Below are 13,420 nucleotides of genomic sequence, written 5' to 3' on the forward strand. Positions count from 1 at the left end.
ACGTTTTTAATGTTGGCGTGCTGAGTTGTAAGAGGCTGATTGATGTATGCCATCACTGTGTTTATTGTTTAAATGCCAATTAGGCACAACTTTGAACATCAAACATTGGACTCATGACGACAACTTTCTCCAGACTAACCACCATTGTAGTCCATAAATATGAAGAGTATTTTGCCCATGTGTCTAGTTCTGCAACAATGGCCCTAGTGTTTTCCAGAAGCTGTCACATCTTCTCCTGACTACATTTTGTTGACCTGCAGGTTTCTGGTAGAATAGATAATGACCTTATATTGCTGTCTTATCCCCCTCTGCTAGCGTTCAGGGCTTTGATGTCTTGTCAGATTGTTGTGCTTATGAGCTGTGATGCATTTGTAGATTCAGGCCCAGCCTGAGCTGATCACGTTTCAGCCCTGTGATAACGCCTCCTGAGCACTGGGCTTTAATGGTCACTTCTTTTCCTCCTGCTCATCTATGTCCACTCCACTCAATACATCATTTCATTGCATGCATTCCCTTACCTATTGGCCTCTCTGTACTTCTCCACTGTGCTCCTTAACTCTGGCATTTCACTGTAGGGAAACATTGTCTTCAGCTGCCATGATGCAGCCTTCCCCTCTCACTGCGTCGCCTGCAAAGGCCATCCAGCAAATACAATAGTCGGATTGTCTCAAATAGTCAAGACAGTGGGGGGTCAGAACACCGCTGACATTGGCCTGCGGTGAAAGCCAGAGCATGTCACATAATGCTGAACAGACTTTTGTATGATTATTTCAAATAGTAGGATCTTAGCAAAGATTTCAGTTTTCCTGTTCAGATATTTCACTTCCTTCAGATTGACAGTTCAGAGGGACATTGGGCTGTATTTCAAGTTGGCCTTTTTTTGGGGGGTTTTTTATTTTTATTTTTGATATCTCTCTGTTAATACAACTGCTGAATTTAGCATTGACCCACCTCATAGCATGCATTACAGCTTGATAAAGTCATGTAGGAACATTTGCTAAGAATCAGTTGAACAGTAGCCGATATCATTTTGACTCAGCACGAGGTTGTGAAAATGTGGCGTTGTGTTTTTGAACGGGCTTTTTGTCGTTCTCGATTTTCACTCATCACTTAAGAAGTGGTGAAAAAAATACAATCCACTCCAACATTTTTATGATTTGCAAGCCTGAAAGGAAACAATGCAAAATTACAATAGATGTGTTAACTTGAGAGTGACAGTGTGAATAGAATCACTTTAATGTTATTGAGCCTCATAGATAGTTTGTTTGACTTTTAGCTGATGAAGGGAACCATGTGTTTTTCAGAATAAGATGGATTCAAAGTGCTCCATCTTTACTTTTATGAACGACATTTGTTGGGCTGGAGAGTTTGATATCTGTTGAATCTAACGTATCCTGGCTCTCCTCCTTTTTTTAATTTATTTTTTTTCCTTTTCTGCTGTTTTTGACAGTAGCTGCTAGCACCACTCAGCACTGATGATAATACACTGTGTGCTCTCCTCTTCTGATGGCTGTGCTTTGAAGGCCCTCTAGACTTGGGCCACGCTTTGATGAGTCAGCCTCCCAGTGATCTCTTGTCACTGCCTCATCTGTCGTTGGCACTATTACTAGAAAAACCTCGAGACTAAAAGGTCAGACAGGTGTGTGTGCAGGCATGAGAGCATGTGTTAGTGTGTGTCTGTGAGAGCACACAGTGTCTTGTTGCTCTTCGGGTAAAAATCTTTGTTCAGGGGAAATTCAACGGTAACCTTTTCCCCAAAGGACCAGCAGCAGCAACTATCACTTTCCTCCATTTTAATCTGTATCTCAACATCTGTGGTCACTTTTGTTATTAGCTAACGTAAACCTTCAGAGCTGCAGCACTTCTTGTTGTTGCTCTTTCAGTAAGATGGCTGTACTGTGTAAAGTAGGCGCTCGGTGCTTCTTGCCCCCTAAGAGGCGTTCAAAGGTTAATGGGTGGCTGCCTGATCAAAGGAGCTGTTTTTAGTTTTACTGTAGGTTATCACTTTTCTGACAGAGCATTTCATGTAATCAGATGTTCATGCAAGAAGTTCTCGATTGACAAAAAAAAGGGCGCGGTGCTTTATGTCTCAGACTCGCTGCACAGTGAGAAGAGATGAACGGATTATATCGTGAAATGTAAAGGGAAGCTCATGAAGAAGTGGTAGGCTAGGTGAAGCGCGGTATGTATTTTTAGCTCAATATTTCATATTGGCATTCAGTATGCTCACCTGGTGAGATGGAAGGACAACCGTTTTGCGAAGATGCTAACAGTAGCAAGCAGCAGCACTAATAAACCAGAATATTTCACATTTTGCAGCAACAACTTTGTGAAGGAGCTACACACACACACACACACACACACACACACACACACACACACACACACACACACCTTTAGATTCCACAATCAATTTGAATGAAACTTTTTGTATTTTACAGTATTATCTATGAATCAGATGGTGGCCTGTGAATGGAGATTTAAATCAGATCTGCTGTTAAAGACAGAATCACAAGCCGACTGACATTGATACTGTTTCAGCACCGATCAAATTACTTAGAGTCACTTCTCTGAAATGACTGGTAATGTAGCACCACATTTAAAAGGGTAAACCTCATCAGCAACAGAGAAGCCATCAGCATGCAGTGTGTTTGTACCAGGACCAAATAATGTGTTGGATCTACTTCCTAAAGTTACATGATACAGAGGCAGGAGAAGCAGCAGGATCACTCGTGTTGTGTGTTGCAGACCTGATCTCGAACACTCGTCCCAGGCTTAAGTTAGCTCCTCTGGAATCCAAGTGTCAATAAAGTCAGATCCTTTGTCTGCTCAAAAAATACTGCTATAAGTGAGGAAAGCTCTAAATACTGAGGAGGTAATAACAAGAAACACTTAAAAAGAAGTCTGCAGGAATGTTTTTATGGCCACTGCTTCCAAAAGAAGCGGTTTTAAAAATTAAGAAATGAGTAACAAGAAAAGTATTGTTGAGGAAACCGTATCAACAAAGGTATGGAAATGTTTTGAACTTAACCAAAAGCAGATTTATAAACAATTCTCTGAAATTGCATTTCAAGGCTGGCGATGTGTTGTGTTAATGTTTCATCTGTTCCGTTGCTCTTGTGAGCTGTTGGAGGTCAGTGGAGAGAGTTTGTGTATAGTCTTCTGTATATATCCCCTCCTACTATTTTTGAAATTTTATTTTTGTTACTTTTTTTATCAGTTTTAGGAATCTTTGAGTCTGTGCTGCTGCAACGCCCGAATAGCCCCATTGGGGATCAATAAAGATATATCTTATCTTAAGTATGATTCCTCTGCAGGTCATTTAGATGTTTGCAGCAGCTTTAAGTCACCATGACAAGCTTCTTTATTTTATTTATTTTTTGCTTTTAGAACTAAGTGGGGGATTAAATTATGAAGACATTTGAATTTACCCTGGGGGTTTTTTTTCAGTCAAAAATCTTTTTCATTGATTTATTTTTTTTGCTGAAAAACCTTTTTCACTATGTTCCTTATCTTTCCAGTCTGTCGTTTTTTTCATTGTCAAACACTAACACAGAAAGGTAGTACGCAGTGTGGGGTTGATCCATCCACATTCTTCAGAAGTCATGCACACCAACACAAAAGGGTGTGGTGGTTTCTCGCAGAGAAGGCTTTTTACAGTTGTTGCTCACACGGCTGCTGTTTCTTTGAGACACCTTTCCCCTTAGTGCTACGTCAGAGTGAGTCTTTAAACCACACCTGTTTCTTACTCACCTGTTGGAGGAAGCAGTGTGACGTGTTGTCCTCCAAAGAATCTCCCCAATCAACAAACCAGAGCTGGCTTTTAAATTAAAGCACAATCACACTATGCCCCCCCGTACACACATTATTTGGCCCTCGAACACTTCTTCATATCTAGTTGATGAAGAGCAGCGATTATACATCATTCCTGCTGAAGCGCTTCTCTTCTGATTTCATATGAAGTCACTTCAGTGTTGAGAAAGTGCAGCACCGTGATAAGGTGGCATTTATCGGACATCTAAAAATCAATAAAACGTTTCCAATTTTGAAATGTACATATGCTACACCTATGTGACTTTGCAAAAGTACGAAGTACTATGTTTAAACATAAACAAATTGATTCAAAAATATTAAACAGAATGAATCATTGTCAAACTATCACAGTGTGGACCACGAGCTGCTGGGCTTAATACTGTGCTGATAATGTTGTCCACCTAGTGATCGGTTTCATAAACCCTGAACATTGTCTGTTTGTGTTAAATATTGTATAAAACTATTGGAAGACGTATTCAGATATAGTGACCTGATAATGTTAAAGTTGTGAATATACTGTATGTTTGTATACAAACATGTTTGTATGTATTAGCTATTCTATCTGCACAGGCTGTTGAAACTTGAACGTATAGTTGTTGACAGAAATGTGAATAAAGAATCCATTACATAAAAAATTATATTTTGGCAGAGAATATATTTGTAACGTGGTCATGTCTTTGAAAAGTTACTGTTATTAAGCGTACTGTGTTTGTCTGTTCACAGAGGGAATCCCTCAGGTGTACTACTTTGGTCCTTGTGGGAAATACAATGCCATGGTGCTGGAGCTGCTCGGGCCGAGTCTAGAGGACCTGTTTGACCTTTGTGACCGCACCTTCTCCCTCAAGACCGTCCTCATGATAGCGATACAGCTGGTAAGACCTGGAGGATTGGACCAGCAAATGTATAATTTTTTTTAGATGGCTGTGCATGCTTTCTGTGGGGTCTGAGCTTTTCTTATACAGAATAAGAAGCGAGGACTCCATAGTGTGTAGTGCAGCTCTGAATATTTTTATATAATATTATATATAATATTTTTTGTAGTAGAGTTGGTTTTGTCATTTAGAGAAAGAGAAGAATATCAGCTGTGTGGGTTTGAAAACTGACTGAATATATAATAAATTGAAACTCATGGTGTCTGTTTAATGTGCTTCTAGATAACACGGATGGAGTACGTCCACACCAAAAGTCTGATATACAGAGACGTGAAGCCAGAAAACTTCCTGGTCGGGCGGCCAGGAACCAAGAGGCAGCACACCATCCACATCATTGACTTTGGTCTGGCCAAAGAGTACATAGACCCCGAGACCAAAAAACATATCCCCTACCGGGAGCACAAGAGTCTGACTGGGACAGCACGCTACATGAGCATCAACACACACTTGGGAAAAGGTAATAAAATCTCATGAAGTGGACCATGGTTGATGTATAAAAGATAATAGTAAATAGATTCCACCGTTTGGAAATCAAACTGCCTGAAGATCAGCCGTTTATTTTAAAGCTTGTTGTTAATCTTTTATCCGTCTTTCACAAATATCTCAAAAGATTTCTCTGCTTGAGGAGCCTCTATTCTGGGAAATTTTAAGCTTTTAATTACCTCTGTTTTCCTCTTTGGCAGTTTTGGCTAACAGTGTGCCATGCAGAGTGAACAGTATGCACGTTTTAGCTCCAACCAATCACCTCGAGAAGGTGAATTCACTGATTACTCCCCCTTGCTAATCAGTGGGTGAAAAGAGGAACACAAACCTGCAGACTGTTGGTGCTCTGTAGTTTAGGATTGTCTCCCCACCCTCCTTTACTCGGAAGCTTAATCATGGCCTTTCAAACTGTACATAGTTAATTATCACTCCTGGGTAATTGTGCTCTTATTTTGTACTGCACACTAGTCTATTAACCTTGCCAGCTGCTTCCAGTATGAATCGGTTTCTCACAGGTAACCTAATTCTCCTCTCGTTCTGTCTTTTCCAGAGCAAAGCAGAAGGGATGATTTGGAGGCGCTGGGTCACATGTTCATGTACTTCCTCCGAGGCAGCCTCCCCTGGCAGGGCCTAAAGGTACTGAAGTGTTTGTCACATCAATGGTGATTTATAACGGACTCCTGTATAATCCTCTCAATACTTGGTAAAGAGATTAATCTCTTTAGGCTTACAGATAAAAAATTATCTGGATGACCTCAGCGACAGAGAGCCTGATGTTTACTTCACTTAATTCTCTCACACTGGTGACATTTCAGTGTCTCCACACAGATGCTTGTATGTATTGGTGTTGAATGTGAAAGAGTATTAAGCACCATCTCTGTCACTCACCGCCAGAACTATTACGTTTTTTTGTTTTTTAATCGCTATTTAGGATTCAATTCTTTAAAGTTTTGAAAATACTTTACTGATCATTCCTCGCTGAATGAATCGTCTTTGAACCCCTCACACTACAATCTGCTAGCAATGAATGATATTGGAAAAGACCCATTCAGCTGGTAAACTAAACAAAGTAAGGGTATAGATTGATTGTTTTGGCAGTAAGGGAAACTGTTCACTTTATCTTTTGGCTGTTGCATTATAGCTAAAATGTGGATTAAAGGCCAATAACTCAAAAGTGCTTAATAAGCGCTTGAAGCGTACTCTTAAAAGTCAGTATTAACTGTGACTGTTGCTCAACATAAATGTGATGTAATCTGTGATGATAGTGATGAGCTGATCAGATATACAGTACATGATGGAAGAGACATCTGACTTTGTCATCTGTCAGACAATCAATAATTCTCACTAGCCACAGTATAAAGTTGTTTATTTGTTTTCCTCTTTTTAAGAAGTTTGGACTTTGTTTTCTCAGACATTTTAAAACATGGAGGACAGGTTGTAGCTGCACATGATTGCTGGGTGTCAGTTTCAAAGGTTTACAAGAAAACTGAGTAGAAGACAAGACGCCTCATCTTCACATTTGCTATGTGGGAGGCAGCTCGTGGTGGACGAATGTGAGGGATGTATGAATGTGGAGGATGATGGATGGCTCAGGCCAGTTCTCACCAACATAACAGTTGGCATCAAAATACAATACAGGAGCAGCTATGGAGTGTAACGGTATATAAACCTGACGGGGGATTCTTGATAAGTGTAGAGCAGCAGTGTTTCTTTATTTGTTGTTTACAATGGTAAACTAAAGTATAATAAGCTTCCCTGACCACTTCATGCTTCCTGTACAACACAAGGTTTCTTAGAACAATATTAAGGAGAAATAATAAACATGACATTGATCTACAAAGTCTACTTAAAGGTTGAAACGGTGCAGAACTAATACAAAAAAATATAGCCCCCATTACTTTCAGCCATTTGAACTTAAACTACACACTATGATTATTAGCTTTTTGCTGTGTACTAAATATGACACAAGCGTGACCATATGAACACAATTATACTAGAATGTAACTACATATCTCTGTGAAAGCACCTCTACCAACACTTGTGGTCTTTAATATGCTCCACAGTCCATCCTGTTTGTTGTGACCTGGTCTGAAGTGTCACAGCACAGTGATTTATGCCAACACAAGCCCTCAGTATTGTATTTGTCTAATAAGGATTCAAGCACTCAGAGGACTCAACACATGATTTTCTTCCTTCCTCAGGCCTCAGTTAGACCTGAACATTTTCAGATACCTGAACAATGCACTGATATTTGCTTAAATACTGAGCGTAGAGCGATGTCTTTTTTTTTTGTCTCTCTTCTCCAGGCGGACACATTGAAGGAGAGGTATCAGAAAATTGGAGACACCAAACGGGCCACACCCATTGAAGTGCTTTGTGAAAGCTTCCCTGGTCAGTAGTAGTCACTAGTTTCACTTTGTTCAGTATAATATCATTTCTCTCTCAAATATTAATATTTTCTCTTTGGCTACAGAAGAGATGGCCACCTACCTGCGCTACGTAAGGAGGCTGGACTTCTTTGAAAAGCCCGACTATGACTACTTGAGGAAGCTCTTCACCGATCTGTTTGACAGGAACGGCTATGTCTTTGACTATGAATACGACTGGGTCGGCAAATCACTTGTGAGTGCCTCTTACAGAGTCATGTCATCCTGCAATCTCGTGGTTGGACCATATCGTTTTCAGTTTACGTATTTTATTTCCCTGACTGTAATAAACCATAAACTTTTATTTGTTTCAAAAGCCTATAATGCCAAATCATAACTGTGAATTAAAGCCATGTAAGTTAAAAAATACAGAGCCTGGAGAGGAAGTACAATATACTGAGAAAATACTCAACTCTGAACAAAAAGAAGAAAAAAAAACAATCAGTGATGTAACATCAGATTACAAACATTAGTAACTCTGGAATACATTCAAAATGTTCCTTAAAAAGAAACCTACGTTCACCTCACTGAATATTTTGCATTCTTAGGTTTTTCTCTCGTCACCAGGCCCTGGGTTTTTTTAACCTACATGACCTACATTGACGATGATGCACTTAATAAAAAAACTTGATGTTGTGGTTGTGAAATATTTAACATCCAATAATTGGATGACTGTTTCTCTTCCGCTGGTTTCTTTCTTTTGACTTGGTGTTTTGTGTCACCTGCAGCCCACACCTATAGGCCCCATCCCCAGTGACACACCCCTACAGCCCAGCAGCAGAGACAAAGCACAACAGCAGACCAAAAACCAGGTGAGTGCACCAGTGATAAAGCACAACAAACACCACACCCATACACCCATCTACCAGCCAGCTGACCAACCAGCCAGCCAGCCAGCCAGCCAACCAGCCAATCCTGTCAGTCAGGTTCCTCTGCCAAGCTGCTTTTGTTGTGTATCGACTTCTTGGAGAAAATGGCTGCCGTTCACTTCCACCTCCCTTCATATCTGCTGGTAAAAGTCAGCTGACACTGATGTCGTCCTTTCAAGCAGTCCTTGACAGACTATATGACTTTAGTAATTAGAGGAAATGAAGGGACGTGCTGGATAATGAGGCAGGCTCTCTCGCTCCAGCTGTGAGACAAAACAACTTCAATTTAATCTGCACACTTTGCCACTCTAAGCTCCAATCATTGCATGCATGAGTTGAACATGCAAATTGCATTGTTCATACCAGCAATGACATACTTAGTGTGTGACAAAGTGTGGACTTGTTCTTAATGTTTGTATCTCTCTTAATGGCATGCTATCCGAGCCTTGTAATAATGGAAGTCTAGTGTCAGAAGTTTAGTTGAGGGAGTAAAAAAGCAAGGGGAATCTTTTCATAAACACAAAACATGTTGCTGTACGATACAGTTCTGACTCAAAGGTTCCCGTGAAGCCCTACAGGCGGTGCATTCGATTTTACTGCCACTTGATAACAGTGGACTCTAGACTCTTTTTACTGCCCTCCATTTACTGCGAGTATCTCGGTAAGAACACTATGAAGAAAATGAGTACCAGGCACAAAGTACATTTCACATCACTGTAAAAACCTGTAACTTCCTGGTTAAAACAGTCAGCTGTATCCGAATAAAATAGCTGCTGTCTTTATAGCTAAGGGCTGTATTTTATTTGGTGAGGAGAGAGAAATGTGCAATGTTAAGTCTGCAAATAAAAGCAACATGTTAAAAGAGAAACAAAGTAAACTAGCTTTAAGTTAAAGATCAAAACATTGGTAGCTAAGATGTAGTGCTAGCTGAGGTGATCAAGGCTGTTTTCCTTCACTCCTGCATGACTTGATTAGTGTTGATCTGTGCTTTGCGTAAAAATGTTTTGCTTCCCTCTACTCCTCTATTAACATAGTTTGTCTTAACAAGCCTGCTTCCGCTTGAAAGATGTCTTCTTTAATTTTTTTGTTTTTGTTTCCTTGTTTTTTTTTTTCTTCACTCACTCCCCTTTACGCCTTCCTTTCCAATTCCCTCCATCCTCCCTCCACACCGCCTCACCCTCACCCCCTGAACCCTTCACCCACCCCTCACCTCCCCTTTCTCCCTTCTTCACGACCACCTGCCTCAACCCTTTTTGCTCTTTTGCGTCAAGTCGCCTGAGCCCAAAGGAAGTGAGTCTCAGCCCACTCCAGTGACCAATAAGGAGACTCTGGGGTCGCACCTCACAGCTGAGAGGCTGGGGGGCTCTGTTCAGGTACTGCTGCTAATGCTACTGCTGCCGCTCTGATGGCTACCGCATGAAGCCGTGTAGTTTTTGTGTGTGTCTGACCCCTCCTCTCACTGTCACTCCTCTCTGCCTGCCTGCCTGTCAGGTGATCCGGCCTGACCCTCTGTGTGCGTGTGTGCGTCAGACGGTTTGAATCCCCGTGTGTCAGATCTTTGCCTGTTGTGCGCTCGCTCTCACAGCTTCGTTTGCCTCATCTGCCGTCTGCTGCCCACCGAGCAGGGCGAGAAAAACAAACTCTGGTGCAAAGCTGATGAGATAGAAAAGTTAAACTGTTACAGAAATCCAAAGAAAGCAATGGAAAACATTAACAAATGAGAATCTTTTTACCATCTCCCCTTTGTTCACAATGTTGAAAGGTCAAATATATGCAGTATCATTAGAAGTCCTTCATGATTATTTTGGCTCAAATATGACACCTAGTGTCAGCTCATTGAATTGCACCTTTTAAAAAACGATCCAATTCTTTAAAACATTATATACGACCATGTGTACATCAGATCCACTGTTGTTGTTGGTATTCTTCATCTCCTAATAGAAGAGATACAACTTCAAGTCTTTGCTCTGTTAATTTGATCTGAAGTTCATTGAAGGCTGCAGCAGTTCTGTTTCCACAGACACTGTTTCTGTCCTGAGCTGCAGCGGAGGAACACAGTGTGGGAACTGAGTTCTAAAAATACTGTAACTCTGAAAGACACGCACTAGTTGTTTGAAAATCAAACCGCTGAAAACAAATCTTCAGCTTTAGTTGCACCTCACAACATACAGTGTATCTGATTCTGCACAGACTGAGGACTCTGCATTTCTATGAAAGGAAAGATTAGGAGGAATCACCGGTAAAATATATTCTCCTGACTTTTGAGCCAGACATGAACAAATGTAACCATTTTCAGATCAACAGAAATAAACAGTGTGACATATTTATATGTAAACAAATGTTCATCTCCACCCTGCAGTCAGCTGAGTGTGTAGGTTTGTGAGCAGTCTGCTTTTCTTCTGTGCCTGTGCAGGTGATGAGTTCAACAAATGGCGAGCTGAACACTGATGATCCTACAGCCGGACACTCCAACGCTCCCATCACAGCACCCACCGAGGTTGAAGTGGCTGACGAAACCAAGTATGAACAAGCATGTAGAAAACACACGTGTAGAAAAGAGAGCGACTTGTTAGAGGGTAGAGGGTTAAGTACAGTGGCAGTCTTTGAGAATACATCTAGTGTCATGTTTTAAACATGATCTGGATCATTTTGATCTCTCTCCTGAGTTCTTCAGTTTTGTTTTTTATTCACAAGTACACCTGTGAAATGAATCCGTTTCTAAACATGCACTGAAGAAAGAGAGAGCACAGATGAGCAGAAAAAAACCGCACGAGGACAACTAGAATATCTTTGGACTGACATTTTTAAAGATGTTCAGCACCCTTCAAACGTGGTTTGGAGCTGTAAACAAAAGTAAAGACAATGAAACTCACTCGTTCTGATTTCCAAGCTAACGTTTTATACTCTGTTCACAACAATGTCCCGGTTCCATAATGGCTCAACAAATGAATCCTCTGGATCAGCTCATAGCACTTGATGTTTGCAGAATCAGAATCTGAAATGTGAACGTGTCTTTTCCCTGGATGTAATGTCTCTTTGTTTCCTGCAGGTGCTGTTGTTTCTTCAAGAGAAGAAAGAGGAAAGCCTTGCAACGACACAAGTGAAAGAAGAGAACGGAGAGAACTTGAAACATTGTGGTCACTGTCAAGTTTTAAATGGAAGCAACTACACAGACCCCAATCCCTGTTCCTTATCTCTTTCCAGTCCCCCCCCCCCCTCCCCTCCTCACCTCTTTATCCCTCTCACCTCATTTCTCCCTGTCACTCTGTACCCCTCCTCCCTTCGCGCTCTCTCTTTCTTGTTCTCAGAGCTCCCCGGCTTCTGGCGAGCTAAAGGAATGTTGCAGTCCTACTGACTCCACAACAGACTCTTGATTCCTTTATCGATGAAATATACGTACCTGCATTACAACGGGGGGGGGGCTTGAGACAAAGTAAAAAAAAGCTGTAACAATGAAACTCGAATCTGTGGCGTGAATATGAAAAAAGATGCTGTTTGAAACAGTTGTTGTATTGATTTAGATTCCATAAAGATCGCATATTGTTCCAACAGTCAGCTGTTGATCAGGGGGAACCACAAGTGGTTTGAGTGAACGAAAACTGCTCATTAGGAAATTGTTTTATTTTTTTCTTTCTTTCTTCCTTTGGTGTGTGTTTTGGGATCAAGGTGAAGAGAAAAAGGTGAAGTCGATGCTGATGATATATATGAGAGACAGAGGAAGCATTTCATCTATAAAAACAGAAATGGAGGACTTTTATGTTTTATTTTTTTCTTTTTTGTAATGGAATCCTCAGTTTTCAAAGTTGAATCCCTGCATTGAAAACTTATTTTTATGTTGTAGTGTTCTGGAGCTTGATTCTTTTCCGCACTCTGGCTTTGTTTTTGTCTGTCAACGTGGACTTTGTAGCACAGTCACTGGCCTCAGGTACTGTGGACGATTGAGAGAAACAGATATCAAATTCTCTTATTGCACTTTTGGAAACAAAAAAAAAAAACAAGAAAAATATTACAGTGGAAAAAAGTTTAGGTTTGAAATTAACAATTAAGAAAACAACTAAATAAAGACTGATCTAGGAAGAGTCCTTCATAACGCTTATATCTGAATTATGGCCGCAAAATGTTGTCGATTTACATGAAGAAAAAAGATATGTCTTTCAATTTTTATTTCTTACATCAAAAATAATTTACCAGGAAATCATAGTTTGTGCCTTTCTAAGTAAAATGTTTAAAGCTCAAGTGAGTGTCGCGCAATGACCTTTTATATGATCTGTCCCAAATGCTCACTGGATTATATATTGTGTGTGTGAGTGAGTGAGTGCGTGCATAAAACTGTGGAGGTTAAAGTGATTGTGTTAAATGACTGTGTACACATCTTTGCTCTCACTTACAAGCAGTACACATCCCTCGCCTTCATCTTGCACTGTGACAATCAACACATCTGTTCAGCGGTCCTGTGGAGAGAGATCAGAAATGTGTGTGTGTGTGTCTCTGTGTTTATGTTGGCCACAGAGAAAAAGTGTACATGGTGCCAGTTTAAAGATATCTAACAGACAACAAATCAGTATGAACCATTGTTTTTTACATACAGTATGTATATTACGGGGTCACAGACAAACGTGCACCTTAATGAGGTTTACTTGTTTTTAAGTCACATGTTTTTGGATTATTGGGCTGCAGCCTTAATGAATTTAGTTTGTACTATGAAGCTCTCTTTTTTTTATCCATTTCCTTGCTGCTGCACATAACATGAGCTGCGACAGAGTATTATTTTAATGAGCGATTGGTCATTTTGCATTATAAAGCCTAATCTTGGCATTTGTCAACCTTGCCTTATTGGCTCTTTGGCTTTTTTTCGGCTGATTCGATTGCTAAAATGATTAATCGCTTATCACAATGG

General features: G+C 40.5%; 1 protein-coding gene across 4 annotated transcripts in view; it reads left to right on the forward strand.

The window, feature by feature from the left end:
• Nucleotides 1-13,351, forward strand: part of csnk1g2b (casein kinase 1, gamma 2b) — a 32,179-nt gene extending 18,828 nt beyond the window's left edge. Inside the window, exons 4-12 of one of the 4 annotated variants that reach the window (XM_079349805.1) lie at nt 4,537-4,685; nt 4,968-5,202; nt 5,779-5,864; nt 7,535-7,619; nt 7,705-7,850; nt 8,383-8,466; nt 9,795-9,896; nt 10,937-11,043; nt 11,573-13,351. In XM_079349805.1, the coding sequence (XP_079205931.1) occupies nt 4,537-4,685; nt 4,968-5,202; nt 5,779-5,864; nt 7,535-7,619; nt 7,705-7,850; nt 8,383-8,466; nt 9,795-9,896; nt 10,937-11,043; nt 11,573-11,627 (1,049 nt within the window). In that variant the 3' untranslated portion in view covers nt 11,628-13,351. Of the gene's footprint in view, nt 1-4,536; nt 4,686-4,967; nt 5,203-5,778; nt 5,865-7,534; nt 7,620-7,701; nt 7,851-8,382; nt 8,467-9,794; nt 9,897-10,936; nt 11,044-11,572 lie in introns of all 4 variants that reach the window. The other 3 variants (XM_079349804.1, XM_079349807.1, XM_079349806.1) reach the window with 3 other exon arrangements.
• Nucleotides 13,352-13,420: the final 69 nt, after the last annotated feature.

The sequence above is a fragment of the Symphodus melops genome (genome assembly GCF_947650265.1).
Source record: "Symphodus melops genome assembly, chromosome: 8".
NCBI classification, from domain to species: domain Eukaryota; kingdom Metazoa; phylum Chordata; class Actinopteri; order Labriformes; family Labridae; genus Symphodus; species Symphodus melops.